Here is a 27,660-nt window from a genome sequence, read left to right as displayed (position 1 = left end):
AATAGCTACGAGACGATAAACTGTTCGAAAGAAATCATCGGTCTGAGATAATGAAAAATTCCGTGAAACACTCTCGAATACAAAGTTGACGAAGAATGCAAAATTCTGAAATTAAACTTGTCTTCGAGAAAGTAAGTTATTTCGTATAACATATTCAGGCGGTAAATAATTCTCTAGAAGGTCCTTAGGCCTGTCTAAGAATTACAAGGAATCCTCAGATATGTTAAATGGAAGGACCTTGGCTGAAAGATCTCAAGATCAGGAGTTATTATAAATAAATCCTTAAAGTCTTTGTAAGGAGGTCCCTAGTTTTGTATCATTACAGAATAGTCCTTATAAATCCTCATGGCAACCTAATCTTCTTGGATAGACAAGAGAATTAAGGTTGATAAGACGTAAAGTTGAATATTACATCATTCGGTCTAGACGTGACTCGAATAGTAAATTCAAGGGTCTTGGTAAGATTTTCAATTCAAGAGTATGAACGAAATCTAGAGACGATAAAGGACAATAATGAATGATAACTTTGATGATCATAGTCTATCAAACGAGTATATATGATTAAGACATATAACTTAAGAAAGAGTTAAACGAGAAACTCGCCTTGTATTATATCTCAAGGTTTTAATGATCATAAATCATCATGTTATAGAACAAAACTAAACACACTACACTAAAGAAATTGTGTACGGAAATAGTTTTGTTAAAGAGAAGAATCCAATGGTTACCCTAGAACTGTGGGGGCAGATATTGTTACATATCTGAACAGTACCCTATATGGAATACTATAAAATTCCACCCAAATTGACGAATAAGAGAAAATACTCTTGAAATGTGGGGGGAACCAAAAGGAACCAAAATGCCAATTATAAATGGCATAAAAGTCTCTATATTCTCCTGACGATACAACATCATATGGACGTGAAAAGAGGGAAATTATAGAGTACCTCGGAAACCAGATTTAACCAATAAGAATGTTGGTCAATAAGGTTTAATTGAGTTAAGAACTATAGTTATATTCACTAAGTTGTGACAAGAGTCGGAAATCAAGTGTGTGAATATAAGTGATGACGTGAATGTCCAAATTCACTCAACAAATCTGGGAAAAACACAAATGGAAAGAACTTCTCTTCCTAATCCTAAACTAAGTAACGAGATTCAACCGTGAATCATCTGAACAGACAAATACTAGTTAGGAATAAGAAAGTGTTTAAGAAGATATGATTCGATGTTTTTCCAGATTGAATCGTTACTCATGATTGATAATCTAAAGTGCATGGTTAGACAGAGAATGGTAGAATAACCACTCAAAAACCACGATAAGCATAAATACTTGAATTTGAACAAATTCAAGAAAGAATTATCAGAGTAACAAATAGTTCTTAGGTATCTGAGCAGACTCGTATTAATGTTTTTACATGTCATAAAGGAAAATGAAGATATGTGAACAACACTCGAATCTCAGATACAAAACAGTGGATATGACAAACCACTAAGGGCTACGATATCACAAAATCCTCAGAGGCAGACGTGCATAGCTGGATCAACAATGTAATCCTAAAGGCCTTGATGGATACATTGTTTTGGAGAAAGCAAAGGAAGTAGGTGAACTTCCTGGAGGATATTTATTTGTGATTGAAGCCAGTGCACGCAATAAACCTAAGTAGTTGTTGCGTAGGCGCTAATACGGTAAGTCTAGAGAATTCAAAATAAATAGACTAGCACCGTAAAGCAATTGCTCTCAAGGAATGCATAAATTAATTATGCTCAATCCTACGTTACCTGGCGGATCCGTAAAGAACAAGGGTGAACAAGAGAGTTGAAATTGCATCATCAAGGGGAATGTGGCAAAACCGCCTAAAGTAAATGAGTAAAGGCATGGTGAAACCCTACCTAGATGACTGGAGATCCCACGATCTAGGTTCAAAGGGCAACTGAAGCTATATCCTGACTCGACAGTAACACTGTAAGAGATTTCTATCTCTTACCCATTCCTAGGATGATAACAGTGTTGCCTGCATTGAGAGGCTAAGCATTAAGCTTTTAATGAATCCGAAAACTTAGAACTTGATTCTAACGTGAGGTATAGTAGGATACCTTATTACGGATAACCTATATGTGTGTGAATTGATGCCGGTTCCGTGGGAAGGTCGTCTAGGCCGACTTCTCTAAAGCACACATGAATTCGGGAATGTTCAGGGCCGAAATGAACACAACCGAGAACCTAAGTCGGTAAGGGATTAGCTGTGTGATAGCTATTCAGGTTTACAATTTCCAGGACTCAGTTCAAGACGATAAGTTCACTGCCGTCCTTGTAGACCTTGTAGTTATTCACTAGGAAAGGTTCAAAGTCGAAAGACTACCTTCTTCCGATGCAGCGAAGTTCCGCATATGAGCTCTTTTAGTGTCAGTATGTCAGTATAGTATGTTTGTATATAGTAAACCTCGAATTTTCATTCATGTGGGGGATTGTTGGAATCGGAGCCAATTTTGGCTCGACCCGACTCGTCAAATTCAGAAACCGAACGCGCCATTGCGTTCGTCTCGTCGAGCTCTTAAATTTAGAGCAAAGAATTACTCGAATCCGATTCCGGATGAATGAGAAATTCGAGTTTGAAGTTTGGGTGAAAAAACGGTTAAGTCAGGGTCTGAAACGTCAAACGGGACAAGTTAGATCAGGGGTCGTTTGAGCGAATACCACGCGCATCCAAATCTGTGGGCACATTTCGGTATTGATCTGACGGTGGGCGTTCCACCCGAGATTTTCACCCAGATCCGACGTCCCAGATTATAACCGACTTCAACAATCAGTTATACTTCCTGTTTGGTCCCTAATTCCGAACAGATATGTCTTTTAACCCAACAGACACTATGCATCCATTCAACTCCTATATAAACCAACCAAATCCACTCCAATTTTCAATCAATTCATTCTCTTCTCTTCTTCTCTTCCCTTCTAACAATTAGAGGTTCTGGTTAGCCTAGAATATCTAATTAAAGAAGTATTTTCTAGAGGTTCTGGATAGACTAGAATATCTAGAAAAGGAAGAAAGAAGTTCTTCATAGGTCGTCTAGAACATCAATTCAATTCATTCTCTTCTTCTCTTCCCTTCTAACAATTAGAGGTTCTGGTTAGCCTAGAATATCTAATTAAAGAAGTATTTTCTAGAGGTTCTGGATAGACTAGAATATCTGGAAAAGGAAGAAAGAAGTCTCGAGTGAAATCTGAATTTCCAAAGCATCTAGAAGATCATCCGCATCAGTCAAAGAGCTCATAATACTGACAAAGGTTCGCCCGCTTTCAGAATATAGAAGTACCATCTTAAAATTCTGAAAGGTTAGTCGTTGTATCCCGAAGGCATTCACCCTAACGTTTGGTACTGTTACGGGGGTGTAAAATGTCTTAAGGAAAGAGAATTTATTCTTGCCTCGACTACATTAAACACCTATCTCGGTTAGCCCGAAAGAAGGAATATTGACTTATCTTTATTCTTTAATAGTTTATCTCTCTATAAAGTTAGAGAAAGGAAACTCTGTCCGAATCAAGCCAAGACAGAGAGAAATCGACTTATCGATTAATAACCAGAGAACAACAACTTCTCTATAAAATTTCTTAAAAATTAGTGGGCAGGATAGGCATTTTACATGTAAATGGAATGAATCTCAAAGATTAAGGATTTGATCCGTTTTTAGGGTAAACTCCTGACTTTCATATAGGTTTGTATAGCGGTGGTCGACAAACATCTGTGATTTTGCGGTGTTCAGACATTGACTTGACAATAGTCACATGGCAAGGTCGTGAAAGGTTACATCTTCTTATATGAAAAACGGGTAGTTTGCTACAATTTTTCACACATTTCAATCTGTCAGAGCAGAGCTAAAGATGTCGAGCTCACTCCTGCAAACCTCCCTACTCCAGGGCTCATGCGGTAAAGTTTATTCGATACCACATCTCCACTGGCCCGCATATCATGATAAAGTTCTAGGTGTCAAGGAGACTCGTGCCGACAACCGACCTTTAAACAAGCTCTCTGGTTAAAGTTTAGTTCAGCTGACAGAGCTCTTTCGGGTCCACTTCTTTTACATTTTCTTTTAGAAACCCTACCCGTGCAATCTTTAAAACGTTTGACCTATACTGATCAATATTTAGCTGAACAAAATCAAAGCTCAAAATCCATCTCTTTTGGAAAGAGAGAAAGAGGAGGGAAGAGAGAGAAGAGAGAGAGAGACAAAGCGCTTAAAAAGGGCGACCAGGTTTTTGAAACTAAACAAACAAATCTAAAAATAATAGAATAGAAAAATCAAAAATCCTTTCTGTTGATCTCTTTTAAAAAAAATTGTTGTTTGTTTTGATTGACAAATCATTCTTCAACAGAGAAACCTCTTTCTCTCTCTCTCTTCTTCATTTTACATCTTAATCTTGTTTGTTTTCAGTTCATACCCAGATCACTTCAACCAACCAAAATGGAGAGAAAATAGGTAATGAAAAATCCAAACCCTTAATTCTTATCTATCTTCTTCTGGATTTTACTATAATCCCCAGTTTATCTGCATCTCCATCCAATCCAACTCTTCCCCTCTAAGTTTCTTCTATTCTAAGATCAAATATTAAAAAATTTGTCTTTCTTGCATGTACTTGATTTAATCTGTAATGGGTTGCAAGGGTTTATATATTTCAAAGAGATTTTCCTTTCCATCCCCATTCAATCCAATTCTTTCTCTCTAGATAAATCAACCTAAGATTCAACTTGGGTTTGATTCTGTTTCCACATTCTCGTTTTATTTTGGTCTCATTTCAGATTAAATGTAAGAATTCATTACTTTTTCTGCATATACTAGATTTAATCTGAGATGGGTTAGAAGCAAATTTTGATTTCATTCTTGTGTTGGTGAGATTTCACATTTTAATGGGAAATGGTTTTCTCACTAAATTATGGATTTTAGAGAGTGAAAATTGATGTTGTTGATCAAAATGATGAAAGATAAAAGAGATATGAGACCTATAATATTGAAGTTGGGTGTGGCTTTGGCTCTCTCTTTTGCTGGATTTGTATTTTCCCAACTCAGACATAAAAGGCTTCCTAGATCCAATTCTCCTCCATCTTCTCCTTGTTCTTCTTCAGGTCATCCTTTTCTCTTCATTCTTTCCTTTTTCAGATCCAATTTGTATGTTAATGGTGTAATTTGATGTCTCTAATGTTTGATTTTTGGGATTTTTCAGGTGTTACTAAAATCAATATTGGTGGAAAACTAGTGTTTAAAGATGAAGTTCGTTCTCATCCGACGACACCTTCTTCTTGTGATGCTTCAATTGCACAAGAACACAATGTAAGATTGTTTAGGACTCCCCCCAAATATTGACAATTTGTAGTTTTTGTAAATAAAAAAATCTTAATTGAGTAAGATTTTTTTTCTAGGGAAATGGATCATGTATTTGATTGTAATCTTTGATTACTTCGAAATGTTTTGATTTATTAACTCAAGCTCAAATTATGATGTTTGAGCTCGAGCTCACTAAATCATGACGTGACATTTGCTCATTGAAACACTAAGATGAACTTTTTCCAAGTTTTCTTATATTTAATTACTTTCCTTTTGCTTGTTTTCCATTTTAGGATGTATCTATTGGTTTTGATCCCCATTTTGCTTGTACTGAGTTATGTAATTTATACATTTCTTTTTCACCATAAGAACATAAAGACAGTCCACATGAGTGAGCTAACTTAGAAACTTGGTACTATATCTCAATTCACAAATCCCACGAAAATAGTTTTGCACTCTAAAAACTATTTATCGGGTGGAACAAATTTTCGTAATTTACCAAAAGTAAAACATGTAATCAGCGTTGCATTTCCCTCCCTAATTTTCATTACCTGATACAGTAAGAAATATATTAATGGTCCGACTAAGACGAAGAATACGTCTCTTCACATGATTTCATTATTCAGCACCAATGAGGATGTTATGAGATGATTCCACAACTTAAGTACTTCTTTTCTATATGAAATCATAAGTAAAATACATGTGACCAACAATTGCCATCTTTGCAGGAAGATATATCACACAAGAAGGTTACCACTGAAAATACCGTAGTTGGGTTATCACCGAAGAGTACAAACAGTAAGCATTCTGAGGATGAAGAAGGTTTACTCTTGCCAGAGTTCAATGATATTGTGCACAAGGAGTTTGAAATTCAACCAAATAGTAATGGAGTTTCTCCAAGGAAGGAAGTAGAAACACCTTCAGGATTAAGAAGAGTACCAGAAAAAGAAACAGATCAAGAGATCATGAACCTAAGAAACATGGTTAGAGTCCTTCGAGAGAGGGAGAGGAATCTAGAGATTCAACTACTTGAGTATTATGGCCTTAAAGAACAAGAAACTGCAGTAATGGAGCTTCAAAATCGGTTAAAGATTAACACCATGGAAGCTAAACTTTTTACTCTGAAGATTGAATCTTTACAAGCAGATAACCAAAGATTAGAAGCACAAGTGGCTGATTTTTCAAGAGTCATGGCTGAACTAGAATCTGCCAGGGCTAAGATAAAGATGTTGAAGAGGAAGATTAGGTCCGACGGAGAGCATAACAAAGAGGAGTTATGTTCTCTTAAGCAGAAAGTTGCTAACTTGCAGGATCAGGAGTTGAGAGCTTTCTGGAATGACCCAGATCTTCAAAAGAAGTTGCAGAGAGTAAAGGAGTTGGAGGAAGAATCAGCAGAGCTAAGGAGGGCTAATATGAGATTGCATCGTGAAAATACTGAGTTGGCAAGGAGACTTGAATCCACTCAGATCATCGCTTCCTCCGTTTTGGAGGCTCCGGAGGTAAAATTCATTGATTCATAATTTCGAAAGTTAACTAGCAACCGACTTAGTAATCGTCACTCATGACTTGTTAATTATTACCCATACGCGCAATCTTTGGAAACCTCAAAGAGAGGATCAACGGCTGACTTCGTAAGAAGATTGCCTCCTTACCAGTTTGATTATCCTCGCATAATCTTGCTTCATTTTAAACTACGTGACCAGTTTTAAGAGCTTTCGAAGGGGAACGATTTTTATCGGTGAAAATATCGTTCTCACAAGAAACCAGCATATGGGTTATCTCTTTGTGGGCCTAAAAGTAGGTGGTCCCGACCCTGATTTGCGACTAATGGTTCAATTTAGGAGGAATTTTGGGTTTATACCAAGTATCCGGGTCTATCCATCCATTGGAGCAACTTATAGAAACCACAAGTAGACATTGCCTATGATGAATGAGTTTAGTAATTCTTATCACCCCTGTGCTCCTGCTCTCATAGCTGCAAGTTTAATTCTCTCTTTAACATTTTTCATGTCTAGACTGAAGAATTGAAGAAACGTAACCATCATCTGAGAGAAGAAAATGATGAATTGGGGAAGGAAATTGAGCGACTCCAAGCAAATCGATGTGCCGATGTAGAGGAGCTAGTCTATCTGAGGTGGTTAAATGCATGTTTGCGGCATGAATTGAGACATGTTCGAGTCCCACCAGGTAAAACAGTTGCAAGGGACCTTAGCAAAACTCTAAGTCCCAGATCAGAGGCAAAAGCTAAGCAACTAATCGTTGAATATGCGAATACAGAGGGATTATCTGATAAATCTATAGGCCTCATCGACTTCGATTTTGAATATTGGTCATCTTCTCAAGATTCCAACCTTACCGAGACATATGATTTCGATGATTCTTCTATCGACATTTCCTCTACAACAAAATCTCACAGTACATCGAAATCAAAATTTATCACAAAGCTTAAGAAATTGGTAAGAGGAAAGAAAAAAGAAACAGAACATCATGATTCTTCGACAGGAAGAACTTCGGCAAGTTGTGCTGCTTCAGGGAGAAGAGAATCGATGTCAGCGGGTTCATATGATGACATGGTAAGAACATATTCTGGCAGTAATTCAAGCAATTCAGTAACAACTACAGTGGGAACTGAAACGAAAAACATCGATCGTAGAATTAAAAATGTATCATCTGAGAGTTCAATAAGAGCTTCATTCGATATCCCAAGACCAAGAAATCCACACCTTGATGATGTCAGAGATCTTCGAAGAAACAGCGACGTAGGAACTTCACATGGGTACAAAAGAATTGTCACGAGGGAGGAAAGTTTGTCTTCACAGGAGAATCAGCAAGACGAAGAAGACCCGGATGTTGAAAAATTAGAGTTGATTAAATTTGCAGAAGCTTTGAAGAGCTCTAATGAAGGTTCAACCTCACATAAAAGAGCTACATCATATAGTACATATTGACACATAATTTACCATCGTTTCATTTTTTCTTAAGGAACATCTTTTAGCTGTTGGAGTTTTTTCGCCGAACGTGAGTCTATGTTTTCTTTGACATCGTCAGGCTGATTATAGAATCCATGGTTATGTATAGAGTAAAACCCACTGCAGTTTTGTCCATTGAATCAACTTAAACCCTTATTCTGCATACGCGACGAACATTTATATGTAATCACATCTTCTATTTCTTATGATAAAATTATAAACATTTTCGCCATTTATGATACAATAACCATTGACTTGTTATATATTATGTTTATCGATAAAAAACATGTTGGCAGAGCCGATTTTGGGGTGGGTTAGTGATGTAGATTGTTGCGGAAGCGTAAAAGTAGAAGAACTCATCGATAAAACCTAATTAGAAATAACAATAAACGAAGATAAACGGTAATAACTGATAACCAAAAGGAAGAATATGCAATCAAGAGGTTTTGTATTTTGTAATATAATTCAATGTTTAACAAGACAGACCGGACTTCTCTTATATAGAGATTAGACTTTCCTAGATAGACTCAAATAAAGAAAGAGGATAACTACTAAGGATACTTTCCTTGATTGCTAAGACTCATAATTATGGAAACCCTAAATACTTAATTATGGAAGCTACACTAATGTAGCTTCCTGGCCGTTAGGCCCACTATCACTATGGCCGCGAGGCCCAAAGGGAAGATGGTCGCCATCATACTCCCTCGCTGAGGAAGAACTTGCCCCCGAGTTGTTGTCGTCATATAGCGGTTCATCCGGAAAATACGGGTAGATATTGGCGACGTTGAAGGTGTTCGAAACATTGAAGTCAGAAGGCAGATCAATAACAAAAGCGTTATCGTTTATCTTGGAGAGAATCCTGAAAGGACCGAATTTCTTTTGACCAAGCCTCTTAAAAGTACCTGCCGGGGAACGTTGTTTAGAAATATAGACCATAACCAAATCACCAACCTCGAAATTACGATGAAGTCTATGCCGATCGCACCTGTGGCACCCCCTCACCCACGCCCTTGGTCGCCATCAATTAGCCTCGTCAATAATCATGATAAGTATGTACTATTGTTTTGTCTCGTCGAACTCTTGAATTTAGAGCTCATATTTGCTCTCATTCCATCACGAATAAATGGGATATTGGCGATCAAATGTTTGACGCATTTGGAGTTAAGAGATGCCTCCTCCGGCATATTAGATGTAACCTTATTGATCCAAAGAATCACGTTCCGCCCGCCCATTTGAGCCAGATCGGGCGGCTTAATCACAACCACCTAAAATCTGTTGGTTTTTAGCAACGAGTAGTCACCTGTTTATCTTCCAAATGTCATAAGTGACATCTTTAGGCTTTAGCCAACAGTTGCGTCCCTAATGACTTTCTCCCTTCATTTCCTATAAAATGGACTTCTTTTATATTTTTTTCATTCTTTTTTCTAAAGGTTAGAGCAGCACTTTACTTTAGAGCATTTAAGTAGAAGAAAACACTAGGTATTAGATAACAAGATTTTCCAAACATCAACTTGGAGTTTGCTTACGTGTCAAGAAATTACCATTTTCAGATCAAGAGGTTAATATACTTTCTAGTTCGATTACAGTTAGATTTGAATTACCATTTAACGAAAGGTTAACCGTTCTATCATGTGAAACAACCGTCATAAAATGTACTTCGTTTAGTGTCAAGACAGAAGGTAGTTCACTTTCTAGCTTGATTGCATTTAGATTTGAGTTACCATTTCACTAAAGATTTATCGCTCTATCCTAGGAGCCAACTGCAATAGCTGTACATGGTGTCTAATTTTCCTAGGGAAACAAGGGTTGTCGCCTCAATTAAATAAGTCATTTTCTTTCTCTAATCTTTCAATTTTTATTTTAGTTTTAGTATCTGCTACTTAATTAGAAGGGTTTATTGGAGTTTATTTGTTTACTCCCATAGACTTGCTACTTTTGTTAAGAACACCAAAGCAATGTTTGACGTTTAGAAAAATACGTAAGTGCCGAGAATAATACTCGGGTAGTGTGCTTTTAGTTACTGTATACCTTACTTCAATCTTGGATTCAGTCAAGAATATGATTCTTAAAGTTTTATTTTGTCCGCATATTATTTAATTTATTTTTCCAATTCTTTTACTGCCCCAAGAATTTGCTAAAAATAATAAGTTCATTCGGAAAAATTCACTCACTAGTTATTGGGGGAGGGGTAAAGTTAAAAAAACCTAATTAGAAATCACTTGATTCAACCTTTTGAATGAAAAGACACAGAAGATATATGTCTCCTCTTTCAAATCTTAAATCAGGAACGAAATTCGACTACGAATCTTCTATTCTGGATAACAGACGTTACTAGTTAGAAACACAAAGTCAGGACTTAGTTTTCTGTCGACGTTCCAATACATTTGATCAAACATGATTACCACCATCAAGCGCTAGAGAGTTTGTTATAGAGAGAGGAGGTCGCAGTTAGAAGTTTAGAAAGCGAAATACTAACAGAATAATCTATTAGTTACAACTTGGACTCAAAAATGAAGATATTTGATGACAGATTATAGCCAACAGTATTCTTATGTCATCCGACAATACAGCTACTACCGACTGCATACAACAATACAATTGGGAATAGTCAAGATTCGTGACGGCATGCCAAAGGAATTTTTGGTAAAATGCGTAGCCTAATAAAATTTGCCAGCAGTACATAAAATTTTCATCATTTCTACTACGAAATTCTTTTTCGCGCAAATGTTTTCACCCAAAAAATTGGTGCAAGACTATTTCCGTCAGCATGTCAAATGCCGTCGCTAGCCTTTTTGAAGGCAGACAACCACAGTTGGAATATTGATAGGTTTTATAGTTAATATTATGCAAAGGTCAGCTATAAATCTGAGAAATAAACTTCATGATTCATCCCACATTGTATTTACAATTATAACCTCATACATTCAGTAAGATTTTGACAAGAAATAAATATAAGAAAACCTCTCCAAAACAAATTTTTGTATATCTGCACCTCTTTTATTCACACCCTAAAAGGAGCTACAACAGGAAAGAATAGTAGTTAAATGCATCGTATGGAGGAGTCAGATGACGATACCTGGTCAATGAATATCACGAACGCCAAAAAAGAATTGGATCGTTACTGTACAAGGAGTGATCTTGAATTTCCAGATTAGCGACGTGCCAATTAATTAGTCGAGCCTGAACAAATTTAAATACTAATAGTCCTGTTGGAAACATCCACCATCCACTTTCATCCCTGCACTCAGAAGAAACCATCCAACAATGAAATCAACTCTGAAATGATGCTATTATGTATTCAATCACAAAGAATGAATTTCTTTTCTCACATGTTAAAATTCCATGGCTGAAAGCTTGGATGACTACTACTCGACGAAGAATGGGTTCTGTAATGAATATATCCACAGATGAAAGCCACCATCTGAGTTGAAAGAGAAGATACACATGACAAGAAAATAAGAACAAAGTCAATTATCAAATTTAAGCGATAAAAATTCAATGAAGGCATAATAATTTAAATGATTATGAAGAACGGTTAACTTACAACGTTAATCAAGGAAGTAACATTCCACAAAGCATATACACGCGCATGACCTGCTGGACGTCTTGGTCCGTGGCTAAATAGAGCGTTGATTCCAGCAGGGAATGGAGATAGAATGCCAAGAGGAAGTACAGATAAAACTAGAAACAAGTCCAGCAGTGAAATAGAATATAGCTGGAGCAAAGTCAGCAACACTAAGCTAAAATCTCCTAAAAGTAGTATTGATATGAGCAAACCAACAAGATCCTGCAACAATGAGATAACCCCAAAGAGCTTCAAGTTAAATACAAAAGATTGAATTGTGGGTAAATTTTATCAAGATTTGGATGTACACTCGGTTCATGAACTATTACAAGTTAGCTGCTGTTGGAGAGGACACAATGGCTACACTACGGCAGTAAAAGATTATTATATTATTGCTGCCCCATCTCGCTGTTTACTGCCTTTTTGAGTGACAACAGTAAATTTTGATTTTTGGTCCATCAAAAAGTTTAATATACTAGTATTAGTATATATCATTAATCTGTTGATTTAATTGACTAATTTAAGATGTACCGTGTATATTACTGTATTAGATTGAAATATTCTTATAATATGGAAAAAGATATAACCCTATATATTTAAACAATGAGGGCGTCAAACTTGACTCCAACCACCCAATTGATTTTAGACTCCCCTGTCCGCATTCCACCCCTAACAACAATGTAAATTAGGCAACAGAAATACCTGATGGCGAACAGGTTTGGCATTCTGAAGCATAAATGAGATTGGAAGACATATATCTTTCTTATCTTCAAGCATCCTTAGATTATAGGCATCTAAGATCCCTCCACATATCCTTTCACGCATCAAAATATTTTTGTTGCTTCTTAAATGGCTTGGTGTATTATCTTTTTGATTACGATGTGAACTACAAGCAACATAGAAGAACAATTTAGCTATATTATACATTTTTTTTTACATGAACAATTAAGCTATGTTACACATGAAGCGCCCAGAAGCAAAGCTTGTATTGGATAATTATCAACATAAAATTAAAATGATTACCCCAGTTGTTGGTCGGTTCTTGTGGTTCCGGATGCACCGTCAACAGATGTAGGATCGGGTCCCTCTTCAAGAGCAAAAACTGCAAGTCCGTACTGGCAATAACCACAAGCTGTAGCTTGAAACCAGGCAAGATCAACATGCAATCCTCGGATGCTTAAAGCAGGATTTGCGTGGGTTTCAAGCCAGTTGAGGACTGGCAGAAAAGACTGCTTCAGGTTTCCACGGCGAACTAAACGCAACTGTGCGTTTATTCCAGCTACTAGACGATACCAGATTGTTGGTGGGACAGCCTTCAGATTAGTAAAGAAATAAGATTTTTCAAATTGCTGCTAGTATCATGAGATGATAGAAGTAACATAAGACGATGTTGGTTTAATATGAGACTACGACTAAAAGAGATCAATAATAACCTGACTCATAAGACTAGTGAGAACATTATCGCTATGAAGTGAGAAAGGAGTCATGTAACTTCCATTTCCTCCAAAAACTAAACACATCGGAAATCTTTGATGGAGACGAGGAGGAAGATCTGATCTCTTTTCATCTCCCCCGAGAAAAAAATCGACATATGCTAGCATTAAATCAGAAGTAGCAGCCAGCTGCATAAACCCATATTATCATGATATCAGCTAGTGTATTTTCAAGGATAATAACAAGATAAACCCTGAATTAGGTAAAAGAAGAAAAACTTAATTGACAGATTAAGTATCAGAAGTTCAGACCATAAGTAAAAAAGAAAAGATAAACTAGTAGTGCCAACATTTTCTTCTTCTCTCATTCACAACTATTCTTCTTGTATCAAAACAAATCATCTACTTATTAAATAACATAAATGTCACGAAGTATCTTACAAAATGTCCCAAGAACTAATGAACAATATATGATGTCTGGGCTTCTAAACATATTATTACCATCCTTATGTTTACAGTTATGGTGCATTCACTTTTATCATGGATAAAAGGTAGCAAATGCTTTTGCTCTTAAACGGTACAACTTGCATCGGAATATCAAAGATGCAAAAAATACTTGTTACCCCTAAAATATAAAATTTGTGCCAAATTATTGTGCTGGTTCCACCTATTGTGCATCTAGAGAAGCAAAAGGCAGCTTGAATTTCATAATGATCGGTACTTATTACTTATTGATTCTGAAAAATAAAATCCTATACAATTAATTCAATAAAACAATACACATAGTGTTCGTACCAAATTTGCAACTAAATAATGCATATTCTTGGAAATAAATAGCATACTTCTAATAGAAACAAGAAATATGTGAACCTTAAGTCCTTCGTAGAGAGCACGTGAGCGACAGGATCGCAAGCAAGAGTGATCATATTCTGATCGAACAAATTCACGCAATAGTTGGAATTTCTTTCTGCGGCACCATTCTTGCCATGACCATGCTAGTGGATATGCAAGAATAGAAAGAATACCATGGACAGATCCTTCCCACCACTGATAAGCAGCCAAAGCATTAATCTCGTCAACAAATCTGTTGTATGCATCCTCATATCTGTTATGCAAATGAAGAAAAGGAAATTTTAATTTTCCTCGTGACGTAATTATCATCAGATATTCTAACATATCTATGTTGCAAGATAAAAAGAATGAAAATAACAGTAACGGGATGATATCTCAATTACACAATATCTTTTATCTGTTCAGGGGGAGAGTGGGGAAGATGCCATGGTTCGCTGAAAGTATTAGGCCCCATAAAGTAAATCCTATGCACATGACTCTGCGATTCTTCAGCTCTATTGGTCTCCAGAACCTGTAAAAATGAACAGACATCTTTCACTAAGAATATTAAATATAGAAACGAGAACTGAAATGCCAACAGTAAGATTGTAACCTCATTCAGGGATTCAAGGAAAGGGAAGGAGTGGTCTATCTGAGAGCCATGCTGGGTTGGGGCTGGTCCTGGTAATTCATCAGCACCAACAAATTTCAACCGTGCCACACTAAGAACTAGTGCTAACAGGATGAGGAGACCTGAGAGAAGGAGACCAAATAGCCATGGCCCACCAAAAGTATGTACCAATTCTTCAACAGATGTATAACAGTGCGGCATATGGTATCTGTCAGAAACACATTTGTAAGGACAAGGAGTTTCAGCAACACCACCTGTTAGATAGGAGAAAGCTCAGGTATAATTTCATAAGTCCAATGATAAAAGAATAAAATGAAAGGATCAATTTCGATTGAGTAGACGGAGAAGCAGATAAATACTAGCACCACTTAGTAAATGCGTACTAGTTTTTAACTCTTGTAGAGTCAAACACAATCTGTTGCAGCTGAGATACCTCGAATATCTGTGTACACGGCACGACGTGGAAGATCATAAGGTGGGCATTGTTGACAAAGGCTTACATCTGATCCAGTGACATTCTTAAAGGTGCCAGTAGGGCATGCCTGCAATAATGCAATCCACCACCTATATTAGAATATAGGTCTTGCCATGAAGCAGTATTCAGAAAAGAGTAAAGGAAAAAAAAAAAAAAAAATTTAGAAGGAATTACAAAAATGAGAGAGAAAGAGAGAGAGAGAGAGAGAGAGAGAGAGAGAGAGAGAGAGAGAGAGGATCGTGTGCGTAAAATGCTTTACGCAAAAAGTGCACAATGTACTGAGCTGATAATATGATTAGTGCATAGCAATTAGCAACCTCACAAAAGGTCCCATATAGTCCTTTCGGGCAAGCCTTTCCAGTAATAGTTCCATTTTCCCCATGAGCGCCACTATCTTTACCTGATCCTCCCCTGTCACATGAACAATACCTCAAATTCCAAATTATAGTATAAACACCAGCAATCTCATGCAGAATCGTCACAGTCCTAAAACAAAAATTGAAAGACAACCCATTCACGGGTCACTTCACAAGGCATTATAAGAAAATGTCTGGCTATTACCAATTAAGAAATCACAAAACCATGAAACTTTAAGAGAAACAATAAGTAGACAAAAGTACAAAACCAGTATACAAGTGGAAGATTGGAACAGCGGTATGTTCAAGAAGATCCCTTACCTAGTTTGTATAGTCCCACTAACCATTGCTAGCGGCTGGTATTCATCTCCAGAAGGAATGTCAGACCAATGAAAATGAATCCTTCCCCCACCTCCACCACCACCACCGTTATGACTACCATGTCCTCCGGCACTGGATACAACAGCAGCATCATTGAGTGTGAGTGCATGCAAAAACAATAGAATAGTTCCGCCAGAACCACCCCCAACACCTCCATTTGAGCTATCAACGATTCCATAATCTTGATTTCTGTCATTTTGACCAAAGTGTTCACCATCCGCTCTGACTGAACCATACAGTGACAAATTTGAAAGTGGATGCCATAATGAACCCATAACTGTTCAAGAGAAGGCAATACAGAATTATTTTAAGTTACAAAAGGAAACAAGGTCAACTATCTTACGCTCATAAGCGAAGGAATAAGAAACCACAAAATGTTGTTGAACAGCAAGAGCGAGAAAATTTCAGACACAGTGTATCCCAACAACAATAAGTGTGTCAATTTACTTGCATCAGAATTTTAGATCACACGAGAACTATCATGCCAATGGATAGTGGCATCATTAACTTTTACTTGACAATCCATTGGACTCGAGCGGGTGGGCAGATGATCTTTCGAGGAAACTGGATAGGTCGATTATCTGTCCAGATTATTTGTATGTATTTATCAGTTTATCGAATTCTTCTTCTTCTTCTTCTCGTTTCCTCCAATAATTAAGGCGTTTATGTGTATGTCTGTGTGTGTAGATGTGTGTGTGGGTACATATATATGGTGTGCGTGTGTCCACATAGAGGCTGGAGAAGATCCAAGGACTGATTTTTTATTTGGAAAGGTGATGTCTTCGTAATGTAGATCATCCTCACTTATGGCTTCTAACCCTGCAGACGTTGGATTCCATTTAATTATTAGTTCTCATGCCATCTTTTGATGGTGTAATGAATTTGAGTAATAATGTAATATGATATGAGAATTATATGAAATCCTTGGTCGTATTTCAGGCCAATACAGTTTTCATACAGACTAGTAGACATAACATTCTAAATAGTGATGATCTTGGACAGAGAAGAGGTAGAAACTACTTTTCAAATAAAAAATATGAAACCATGCTTCATTCTTGTGAGTTAACGTCTCAGGAATAAACACGTGCATATGCTTACCAATGATACCACCACCACTGGTAGAACTATTCAAGCCGTCATTTCCACTTCCACTACCAAGCTCACATGGCAAATGAGCATTTCCATAAGTAACGCCCCCTTTTGCAAAACTGCCATTAAAATATCCATCACCACCTTTGCCACCATGCCCACCACCACCACCGACCCCAGTGTCTAACACATTTCCGCGACCCACGCCACCAGTGCAACCTGCAAAACACTCAGATTAACTTAATTCATTCAATTAACATACTTATCAGAGACGGAGAAACATATTTTTGTTCAACAAGTTACAAGATACAGTGCTTCATGCAGTAAAATCCATATTAAAAAAAAAAAGATTATGTGGCATGCATGTAGTTACCACCAGATGATCACAAAACATCCACAAAATGTGTTACGTTAAGTTTAGTTACACAGATTTAAGCCACCCAATGTAATGGATTGATGGAACTAAATTATCTGAGTAACAACGTGTTCAACATGCAAGCAACTACAACATGGATATTCCCTCATTGGTTGCAAATTGTGAGGCATTGAAAAAAACGAATTGTAGGTACTCATAATAGCAAAAACTAGAAGACAAACCATACCCAGTCCAGAAGCACTTATTTCTCCTGAAGGCAGGACAACTACAGTTTTCACCCAGTGGAAATGAATAACACTTCCTTTTATGAGGCCTTCAATAACCACATCTTCAACTCGGCAGATCTGCAATAAAATAAGTGAAGCTTTAAAAAATATCATAACAACACATGTATCAAAAAGATTTAACAAAGAAATCATATTAGAGATTATCTCAAGTGAGATAAAAGAAGCTGAAAGTTACTAGAACAAATATGCGTTAAAAGTGGTGTATTAACTATAAAGGAAAGCAGAGTAGAAATGAAAACACCATAGGGAAATAAGGTTAGATATATCCACTTCCCAATAATTTGCAAACACATAGATAAGAAAAATAAGGAATACTGAAGCAAAACAAGAACTTTTTTTAGAGTAAATGCTAAAAGTAAATACCTGAAAAGTGAATGGTAGTGAAGAGTTCAGATTGCAGTCTTCAGGCGGATGGATTAACTCTATGGGGCAATCTTCACGTTCACAATAGAGCCTTGGTGTCCTATAGTTTAGCAAAACATATAAGATGAATATCTTATCATTGGGTTTGAAACCAGATGCAGATAAAATTGCACTAATCGAAAGATACAGTATTTACATGTCATTAGCAGTTGCATTTTTCAAGGGGCCTCGTAGAACGGATCCTGGTCCGACCTTCAAGTCAAGCAGAGAGGGGAAAGATGATTTTAGATAAGTAAGGGAACATGATTAGTTGATTAATGAGCAAACTGAGAAAAACAGTAACCAAAAAATAAACCAAATAAGACATTTCTCAGGATAGCCTACAAATTTCTGTAGCCTCCAAGTAATATATAGGTCTACCATATGTTTTCAGAAGAACATCAACCCAAGCTGTGATAACACACAACTGGGTGTGAAATTTGGTGTTATATAAGTTCTTTTAAGCCTTAACTACCAATATGTCAAAGTTGGTATTTGATATTTCTGATTCAACATCTTGAGCTAAGAAATGTACTGGTAGCCTGACCAGGTATTCATCTTTCAATTACCTAAATGATGTCTAACTGGAACTGCCTTGCACATATATTCTCTTGTCTTTATTAGGTCCTTTATTTTCACTAACAATTTTTTTACTTTTGAACCAACCATTGATGCAGTAATCAGTATACACAGGAATGTAATTTGGAGCAATATTTTATGGTAAGTTGTAACAAGTCCTACCACGATTGTCTGCAAATACAGACAAGATGGACAAACAAAAGTCTCACACTGTACCCACTAAAGCAAGCCAGAGTCCGCGACAAGTATCTAACGAGGCAAAAGGAAAAAGAGTATTGATAGAGATGAATGGCAGCAACTGTTTAAGGCATATGGGAGACATCAAAAGAAGGATTGCCAGACCCAAATTCTGATTTGGCGTGTCTTGCATGAATGGCCCACTTAGAACCTTGAATAATGCGGGCCTGATCCACATGTCTTTGTGGAGATTCTACTAGTTTCTTAGTATTAGGATGGTTAAGTGTCTTTAATGTCTTTTAGTGTCTCTTTAATGTCTTTAATGTCATCTAGTGTCTCTTTAATGTCTTTTATGTCCTAGGAGTTTAGAAGTTTAAAAGTCTAGAAGTATGGGATATTAAGGGTCAGTTTTAGGCTATATATAAGGGTTGTATTCTGCTGTTTGTGACAGACAGAGAGTATTCCAGCAGCTAGTTAAGCTCTATGTGTTTGTGTGATGCAAATACCCCAAAGGTGTGATGCCTAAGAGCTCTAGGAGTGATTCCTAGTTTGTACTGGTGTGATACTAGTGCTTTATTTCTTATATCTATAATATAATCAAGTTATTTTCTTCTTCTATTCCACTTCCCCATTTCTGTCCTACATCAAGTATCTACAAAAACGACGGAACAAACCCAGCAAGTCTTGTCATACTTAGGTATACCTAATTACATGTAATTCTTCCCTGTCTTGAAGAACAATTCTTATGATAGATATGGCTTATTTGAAAATATACTCGAATGTGACAAGGACAGAGGCCAATGCAGTGTAGCAGCACCTAAAATATTTTTCCTCTAAATATTTTTCTATCATTTTCCTGTGGTTTCATGTTTCCTACATTTCTATGGATAGAAGGATTATTGGTATAGAAAAAGTCTTTAAATTCATGTGCAAAGGTATATGGCATGGATTTGCTACTAGAAAGACTTGTCAACTCCCCTCCCTGGTCTTTGACAATTTTAGTGAGGTACTGTTAAAAGAGGGAAGAGTGGGAGTTATCCTTGTATCGTTCGCCCAAATTTGACCTTTCCACACGTATTTAAGGATCAACTAGTGCTACTTGAGCAAGGAAGAGAAGTATCTTGGTAATATATCAAACTAAAATAAATTAACTACAGAACTCACTACAAATGTGCCAGAGAATGTTTACAACTTCGGTAAGGAAAAATGATATGAAGTTGAGCGTGTGAGTACCACAGATATGATTAATCATAATAAGAGGAAAGATAAAGACATATTAGAGAGAGATGCTTCATCTTACATGAATGCCGTAAAATAGTGACAGAACGAGACGTTGTGCTTCAATCAGATCTCCTGGTCCAGATAAATTCAGTAAGCCTTGTCCATGAACTCCCAAATTTGCATTCGAGTGTATCATAGATGATCCCTGAGTATAAAATATGACTGATCATGTCCGCGTGGAGTAGTAGCCAAGACTCAGGAAAATAATTAGTATGTAGTCGCTGTAATACCCTGAGAACAACCACGTTACTAGCCTCTAGCAGAGATGTTGCAACTGCGGCATCTCGACCACCATTAATCAACAGTTTCGACTTCCACATCAAGAACACTTTTACAGTCATGCGAAGTGCACCATACACCTAAAAGTTGATCAGAATAGCAAGAGCATATATCATTAGCCAAAGTAATTTTGCAACTTCAAAATTGTACAAAGAGTACCACTCTGCGGCTTCAAATAAGTAGATGCAAAAGTCTTGACCAATAATGACATCCAACAGGGACAAAGAAACAGCACGAGCGGCAATAATCTATTAGGACAAAGAAATGATTACATAGGGTTAATGGTGCTTATCGGTCAGGGCTTCAATCGGCAGGATTTGCCCCCAACCCCGGCTTCCTGCCGGTCCGGGCCAGGCTGAACCGCCATGCTCAAGACCAATTCCAGCGCAGGACTGGAAGATAACCCAGGCTGGCTTGGCCCGTCTACAGTGCGGGACGGAGCTATACCGGCCCCATAAGCACCACTACATAGGGTGGTGGGACGATACATAACCGGTTGTCTATTTCGACACTGCAGCGAACCCTAAGAATCCTTTTCCAAGTTAAACCTTTTTTAAGTATTACATGGTAGTGTTTCTTTCAAGGTGTCGAGTTTCTTTCTTCCTCTACTGGGTTCTCCTTGGGTTTCCAAGGAATGTCTTATTTCTTTTGCATGGCCCAATTTCTCTTTTCTGCCGAGGCTAGAGTCTGAGGTGTCTCCATTATTTGCATCATTACATCTGACCGTTCTCTTTGGGGAAGCCCTTTTCAGAGTGCTGATTGTGAGGATGGAAAGTTTCCAGCTGGAGCGCTGAGTGTAGAAGGATCAGAATTTGAAGTTTTTACTTCAAGTTATTAAGATGTCATATACAGTTCTTAACTTCTTATCATTGTATTTTAGCATTTTTGTACCCTTCTATTATTAGCCAGAGCTTTTTCTTTCTAGAAGCTAGCCATCTGCTGTATTGTTCTTCTGTTTAACCAACTATATTCACTTGATAGAAACTTATACATGTAAGATTCAAGTGCTCAAAGAGATGCTAGATATGAATGAAGAAATCACAGTAGGAAGGCTGCAAACTCTACTGTGCCATTTCTTTAAGTGTCAAAAGAGCAAGAGGTGTTGCTACAACTAACCTCGATCTTGGAGTCGCTCATTAGAAGCTCATCTGCCACAAGCTCAAACTCAGATAAAGAAAAATGTGCTAACCCAAAGACCAAAACTCCACCACGCAGTATACTGAGCTGTCCACGGATCTACACCACGCATTGCCATATGAAGAAGAAACAACAATAAACAATCACGAAGTGAGATGATATAGACTGTATGCTAACATTGTGTTCCTATTCATGGAAGGTGAAACCAGTTTTCTACCATCAGCCTTGCTTAGCCACTAGGCAGGAAGGGTCAGGCAAATGTTTACACCCTACAAATTACCCATTTCTTTTCTTTTTGTTTTGAAGACTGAACTTATATGAGGCAGGAGAAAAAGTTACACCCCCCACCACCCACACAATGCAGACAGAGATACCCACATAAAAAGAAGGTTCAGGAACCAAACTTTCAGGTGCCTCGGAAGGACCTTACCAGTTCCCTGTCTCATTTAACTTTATTCCAATAATGAAAGTCTTGACACTCTTCCTTACAAATTCTACCTAGTAACTGGAGTGAACCCAGGGAAGACCTACACCAGCTATGGATCACGGAGCTGGTTAGCATAGAAATAAAAATGCAACCCTCAAAATTCCTTAGTTACCCTGACTCGAGTACTATCACCTACAAACAAACCTGCACACGACTCCAGAGCAAAGGAACAGAAGCCTTAGCATGATCATGGACATAAACATTTCTCCAACGTGGCTGATTGGGAAATTCTAGAAGAAGTGTATCTGTCTCTGTTGACAGGTTGTGGTTGCTAAAGGTTACGCTTTCAATAACTTTATCATAAAGGGTCCCAGCAGCACCGTTATTATCTGGGCAACCATAGCTTCGTCCTCCTGCAAATAAGAACAGAAAGTTTTCTTAAAAGAGTATGCAAACATATAGTTGGTTGTACTTAGTTGCTAAGGAGCCGCCAAATATTATTCTGGAAGAATATAACAAGGTTCACAACTAAAAGATTACTTATGTGACAATGTCTAAGAAAAGGGTAGATATGCGCAATGACATATGTCATGTGCGGTTCTCAGACTTGCTTGGTACTTCAGGGTAAAATTTACAGTAATTGTTTGGACTTCTCTATCAGTAAGGACTCGGCATCTCCTTTCAATAACCCGGCAACAACCCCCATGCAAATCACATGTATTGTATAAACACATCACTCTGAGAAGCAATGTATTTCGAACATTCATATGCTACCAAATTATGGTAGGCAAATAATTGGATATAAAAAGCATGAGAAAGCAAGGCAGTAACTGGGAACTATGAGGAAGAAGGCAAGAAGCACCAAATACTGTTGGAAAAATAAATGAATTCGCTCAATGCCACAAAATTGCAAGTCCTTTACATTCGGCCTCTAAGATGTTAATGTAAAGTGATTATTTTTCTAGAAAGTCCGTGATGATATTGTCACACAGCAATAGATGAGGTAGCTACATCCGTAAACAGAGGTTATACTTCTGATAGAGACCTCAACTGTAGCCGAAGAAAAGTAACGTCAAAGCCATCGGGTGGCAGAAGAGTTAAACAACAAACAGAAACTATATGCACAAATTGAAATCTCAGTGGCTTCGATATGAGGGGAAAATGAAACATCAGAGAAAAAAACATAAACATAGCAGGAATTAAACAAACCATCTCACCATGCACCAAGACTCTCGGGTCGCCATGCCTACTGAAAACATTAATAGCGACTCTACCACCACCTCCTCCAGCCATACCATTACCACCGGAAGCACTTATCAGGCCATTTCCAGTCCTGAATAAATAAATTGAACAATTGAGTAGAGAAACAACGCATATCCAATTTGTTCATTCTCTGATTCAATAAAATATTCACTAAAAATACTTGTCCGCGTCTTAGTAAAATGATTCAAATATGTTTAGGTGCATCAAACATATGTATGGCAGGAAATTTATGCTACCAAGAAATTAGGCAGAAAACCAATTCCATGTTGGTCCTGGTCAAAAAAGCATGCCAATATTTTTTTAGGCTTAGGCTATATGTCTCAATTGTACAAACTGTGCATGCATGCCCATGCAAACCTTACGTAGGGAGTTGAAGACTAAACAATTGGTCCTTTTTGACAAGAAAATTTGGCATACGGAGTTTTAGCCATTTTCTCATGTATCATAAAATATGATGCAGGGATACATGTAGCAAGGTCAGAAGTTTAATCCGAAATCACCAAGAAGAAAAAAATGTCATCTGCTCTTCCATGTCAACAAAGTTCTGCCCGGAAATTCTGGTTAGGTGATTCAGTTTTCTAAGGGCTCCACAGAGTCTTGGCAGAAAACAATTATGATGTAAAGTTGTAAACACGTCTGCAGAACCTCGATGAAGGTTTACAAACTTTATAATAAAAATAAAAGACAAATAGAATTCTCTAAATTAATAATTCAACCTTAATCATCAAACGAACATGGGCAAAATACATATTCAATGAATATTAATCAGAAACTAAGAGGAGCTCACTAACATAGTGAATTCCTTAGGACTCTTTTAAGATTTAAATAACTCAAAATAGCAAGTGACGATACTTTTGATTAGATCCTAACAACAATTACAAAAAATCCTAGAAAAAAACAAATTTAATATAATTAGGAAACTGAAACAAAAGAAAACATTTTCCAAAAGTGCAGCTGATATCCTATAAGGGAACTTGATTAACACCATCCACACTTCATTGAAAGAAATTTCGTTTCTGCACTTTTCTCTTGTATCGATTCTTGAAAGACGATTGATGGATTCTTTGTTTCAGTATATTTCCAATAACTTCGATGTGAACTTCCACAAACTCGGACTTCTGGTACGTGTAAGGAATAATTATGATCTAAACGTAGAACTCGTCAAATATACATGGACATGTGTTTTAGGTCGTAAAACCTTGTATATACTATAAACAATGCGAAGAGTGAACATATCTTTTTGAAACAGATGTTGAGTTTTAAAGCCTATGTCATTTGGCTTGTGATGGATGCAAGAGAAGCTATTCTACTCTTTCTCCTAAAAATATATTTACTTTACCAACTGAAAAATAAATTACCAACTAAAAAGAAAGGGTGAAGGAATGTTTATAACCAAAAGCAACTCAAAACAAGAGAGAACTACAAGCTCATGTTTAAGGCTGATATAATCTCATACATTGATCAATAAATGAAGTTCCAAAGAACACCTATTCCGTTCAAGCTCATTAAAGTAATTAGTACTTAGAAAGTGGTTACAACTTTGTCAACAGTTGGTAGCCCAAGTGGTTCCAAGGTGTTGACATAAACTCCAGAAATCCTTGGAGGTCCCAGGTTCGAATCCCAGAGAAGGTGGAATCTTTGGTTATTTGAATTGGGATTATTAGGGTGTAAATAATGTTGTTGGGCTATAGGCCCGGTTCGGTTAGTGTTTGAGTGGGCGGTTATCGAGCTTATCACATCTATGATGTATCAAGTGCCAAATGTAACGACATACGTAGATCGTAGTCGACTTCCAAAAAAAAAAAAAACTTTCAACATTGAAACCTCCTCAGTCATAAGATCCTTTAGGACCTGAGGAAAAACAGAACTTAAAGAATATTAGAACTACCCTAGGAACCATCTGCAAAAGGAAAGTGCCCTTCCATCATCAGGTTCCCCATAGTTGCAACTCATCTGTCATTTAAATGAGCAGTGAGGAAGAATGTTATGCATGTGCATGCATATCTTCTGCGTGATGGCATCTTACAGAGCATAGCTCAAAATCCCAAATTTATAGCATGGTTGACTTCGGTTTTAGTAATCAGTGGCGAGCAGAAGAAAACTATTTTATTCACATTTTGTTAGTAGTAATACATAACAATTGAAACTATTACATTGTCATTTTGTTTGCAGTATACACAACATAAATTGATATATTAAGTTCTAAATAAAAAGGATCAGCTTAATTAGAGATACGAATTGAAAATGAACAAAGTTGAAAGCAATGACAATGACCCCTCGAAAAAGTGCTTCTTATCAGGGATACTTCTTTTTAGTTTTTCCTTTTTCTTTTGCCGTGTTACAAACCCCAATAATCATGTGGATACTCCAGTTACTTTAGTCGGGATAGTGTGAGTTTTTTACGTACATGTTATGTGAAATTGCATGTAACCGTGTTAGGACCAAAGCACTCACTCTAGGCTAATGTCTTTTCTTATGTAACAATGATTGAACCAAAAGTTAAGAGACAGCAAATCGTTAGTAAGAAACATATGACCTAAAAACTAAGACAAGATAACATTGTGTGGACATATGGATCATCGTACAGAGAATTTTCAACTAGTTGTACCCGACATCTCATGTCGTTATCGAGAAACTCTATTGGTGCTCATTTGAAAGAAAATGCTACTATATCTATGAATTATCACTTGTACCAAAAGTTTGAATGAAAGAAAACATTACATCTTGCGAGCAAGAACCATTATGCTCCCTCCGGATCCTCCGCCACCAACAAGACCACCATCACCTCCTTCAGCTAGAATACTTCCATTAACCTCAAGAAAACCTTCTATCAACATTTTAACCCGTCCACCCCCATTGCCGCCAAAATCCTCCTCTCTACTAGTTGTCCCACCTCTACTACCATAACTCCATGGTTCTTGTAAACCAGACCAAGCATAAGCATCGCCACCCCACACATCCTTTTGATGTTTCTTTTTATCAGTTAAACAACAAGCACCTCTTCCACCATGACCACCCCCTGCACCATTAATTCCTTGAGGTGTTCCACTAGTTTGTGGTGGTGGCTTACCAGCTAACGCCGTTGTATTGATGAAAGATCCATCAGATATACTTGCATTAGACGCGGTCACAACCAATGTTCCTGCCAAAATTGATGCATTTTTCCCTAAACTAAAAGCCCTAGAAATGTTAATTGAAATCTCGCATCCAGGAATTAGACAGCTAATGATTACACCGGGTAGGATATCCAAATTACCTATCCCTTCTATATATACATCATTTTCAAGCTGTAAATTTGTATTGAGTTGACAGGTCGTGTTCAAAGATCCAATTCCTTTCAGATCATCCTCACATGATAATGACGAAGAGCTTGGGGACGGAGACGGAGATGGAGATAGAGATGGAGATGGAGATGGAGATGGAGACGAAAATGGAGATGGAGATAGAGATGGAGATGGAGATGGAGATGGAGATGGAGATGGAGATGGAGATGGAGATGGAGATGAAAATGGAGATGGAGATGGAGGTTCAGATGGAGATGGAGGTAAGGTTAGTGTTAGAGGTGTATAATCTCTACCAAATAAATCAACATCAATAATTGAAAAATCATCTTTTGAACCATTAATAATATCAATTAGGGAACAAAAACAAATAACGTTAATAAGAAGGATGAATTTGTGAAAAGTAAAGAAAGAAACGACCTGGTTAGAATCCCTTGCCATTAACAGAAACTTAAAATCATTATACCTCTCAAAACTCCTAATCCGAACAGATTTTCTTTCCGTCTTAACCCTAACCCTAGAACAGAACACCTTCAGAAACCCATCACCTAGTTTAGCATACAAGTTTGATGTTTTGATGATTAGATAATCCCTTATCCCTGTTTCTGAATGGAAAGTTTAAATCCTATATAAAAAAACAAAATTGTGTAACTCAAAATGTGAAGATTCGAACCCTAAAAATGGCTAAAATCTGAAGTTAGTCTTCTCTCTCTGTGTGTGTTTTTGTTAATGGGGAAAAAGTGTTAGGAGAAAAGTAAGAGAAGGTGGAGGAGGAGGAAACAAGGGTGGATGCTTAGTGAAGGAAATTAGGTTGGAACCAAATATGTAATGCCTAAAGTAGTTTTTTCAGTTTGGATTTTTTTGGGTATTGACTTTATGTCCCAAAATGGCCTACCACAAACTCAATTAAATAAATATCATATACATATTATTGTGTGTGTATATATATATCTTATTTATTTATTTATCTTTTTAATTGGTAAAATACAAATTGTCTGGTCAAATATTTGTTAGCTTTAACTAGATGAAGAAAAGTCAATAGATCGACCGAGATTAATACACATAAAAAGACCCTCGTCAAAGACATAAAGTAGGTGAGTACGACAGAACTCTGCCACC

The 27,660-nt window shown here is 37.1% G+C and overlaps 2 protein-coding genes across 2 annotated transcripts; one reads left to right on the top strand and one right to left on the bottom strand.

Moving 5' to 3' along the window:
* The first annotated feature begins 4,047 nt into the window (after positions 1–4,047).
* LOC147543794 (protein CHUP1, chloroplastic-like) lies at positions 4,048–8,523 on the top strand. Its single transcript, XM_086634520.1, has 4 exons — positions 4,048–5,123; positions 5,222–5,328; positions 6,051–6,821; positions 7,338–8,523. The coding sequence occupies exons 1-4, from the start codon at positions 4,958–4,960 to the stop codon at positions 8,268–8,270; spliced, it is 1,977 nt and encodes a 658-aa protein (XP_086490646.1). The 5' UTR covers positions 4,048–4,957; the 3' UTR covers positions 8,271–8,523.
* Positions 8,524–11,157: 2,634 nt separating this feature from the next.
* On the bottom strand, positions 11,158–27,457 carry LOC147543793 (uncharacterized). Its single transcript, XM_086673759.1, has 22 exons — positions 25,982–27,457; positions 23,215–23,330; positions 22,202–22,410; positions 21,550–21,669; positions 20,385–20,513; positions 20,174–20,299; positions 18,275–18,330; positions 18,079–18,178; positions 17,655–17,772; positions 17,062–17,271; positions 15,904–16,240; positions 15,544–15,637; positions 15,185–15,293; positions 14,734–15,005; positions 14,525–14,652; positions 14,160–14,394; positions 13,290–13,478; positions 12,880–13,169; positions 12,559–12,742; positions 11,836–12,078; positions 11,621–11,712; positions 11,158–11,529 (listed from the first exon to the last, which is right to left on the bottom strand). The coding sequence occupies exons 1-22, from the start codon at positions 26,980–26,982 to the stop codon at positions 11,382–11,384; spliced, it is 4,506 nt and encodes a 1,501-aa protein (XP_086529885.1). The 5' UTR covers positions 26,983–27,457; the 3' UTR covers positions 11,158–11,381.
* Between the last annotated feature and the right edge of the window lie 203 nt (positions 27,458–27,660).

The sequence above is a fragment of the Eschscholzia californica genome, unplaced genomic scaffold (genome assembly GCF_041429995.1).
Source record: "Eschscholzia californica isolate CP2 unplaced genomic scaffold, dmEscCali1.0.p SCAF_4, whole genome shotgun sequence".
Taxonomy (NCBI): Eukaryota; Viridiplantae; Streptophyta; class Magnoliopsida; order Ranunculales; family Papaveraceae; genus Eschscholzia; species Eschscholzia californica.
Note: the sequence above shows the minus strand (reverse complement) of the source record. Positions and strands in the feature narration are given on the sequence as shown.

Bases quoted from the DNA above. Each gene is read 5' to 3' on its own strand.
- LOC147543794 (XM_086634520.1), top strand. From the start codon at position 4,958: ATGTTGTTGATCAAAATGATGAAAGATAAAAGAGATATGAGACCTATA. The intron at 5,124-5,221 runs GTCATCCTTTTC...GGGATTTTTCAG, and splicing joins TTCTCCTTGTTCTTCTTCAG to GTGTTACTAAAATCAATATT. The intron at 6,822-7,337 runs GTAAAATTCATT...TTTCATGTCTAG, and splicing joins CCGTTTTGGAGGCTCCGGAG to ACTGAAGAATTGAAGAAACG.
- LOC147543793 (XM_086673759.1), bottom strand. From the start codon at position 26,982: ATGGCAAGGGATTCTAACCAGGTCGTTTCTTTCTTTACTTTTCACAAA. The intron at 20,514-21,549 runs GTTAGTTGTAGC...ATCAACTTTTAG, and splicing joins TGAGCGACTCCAAGATCGAG to GTGTATGGTGCACTTCGCAT. The intron at 17,773-18,078 runs GTATTTACTTTT...ATTTTATTGCAG, and splicing joins CACTACCATTCACTTTTCAG to ATCTGCCGAGTTGAAGATGT.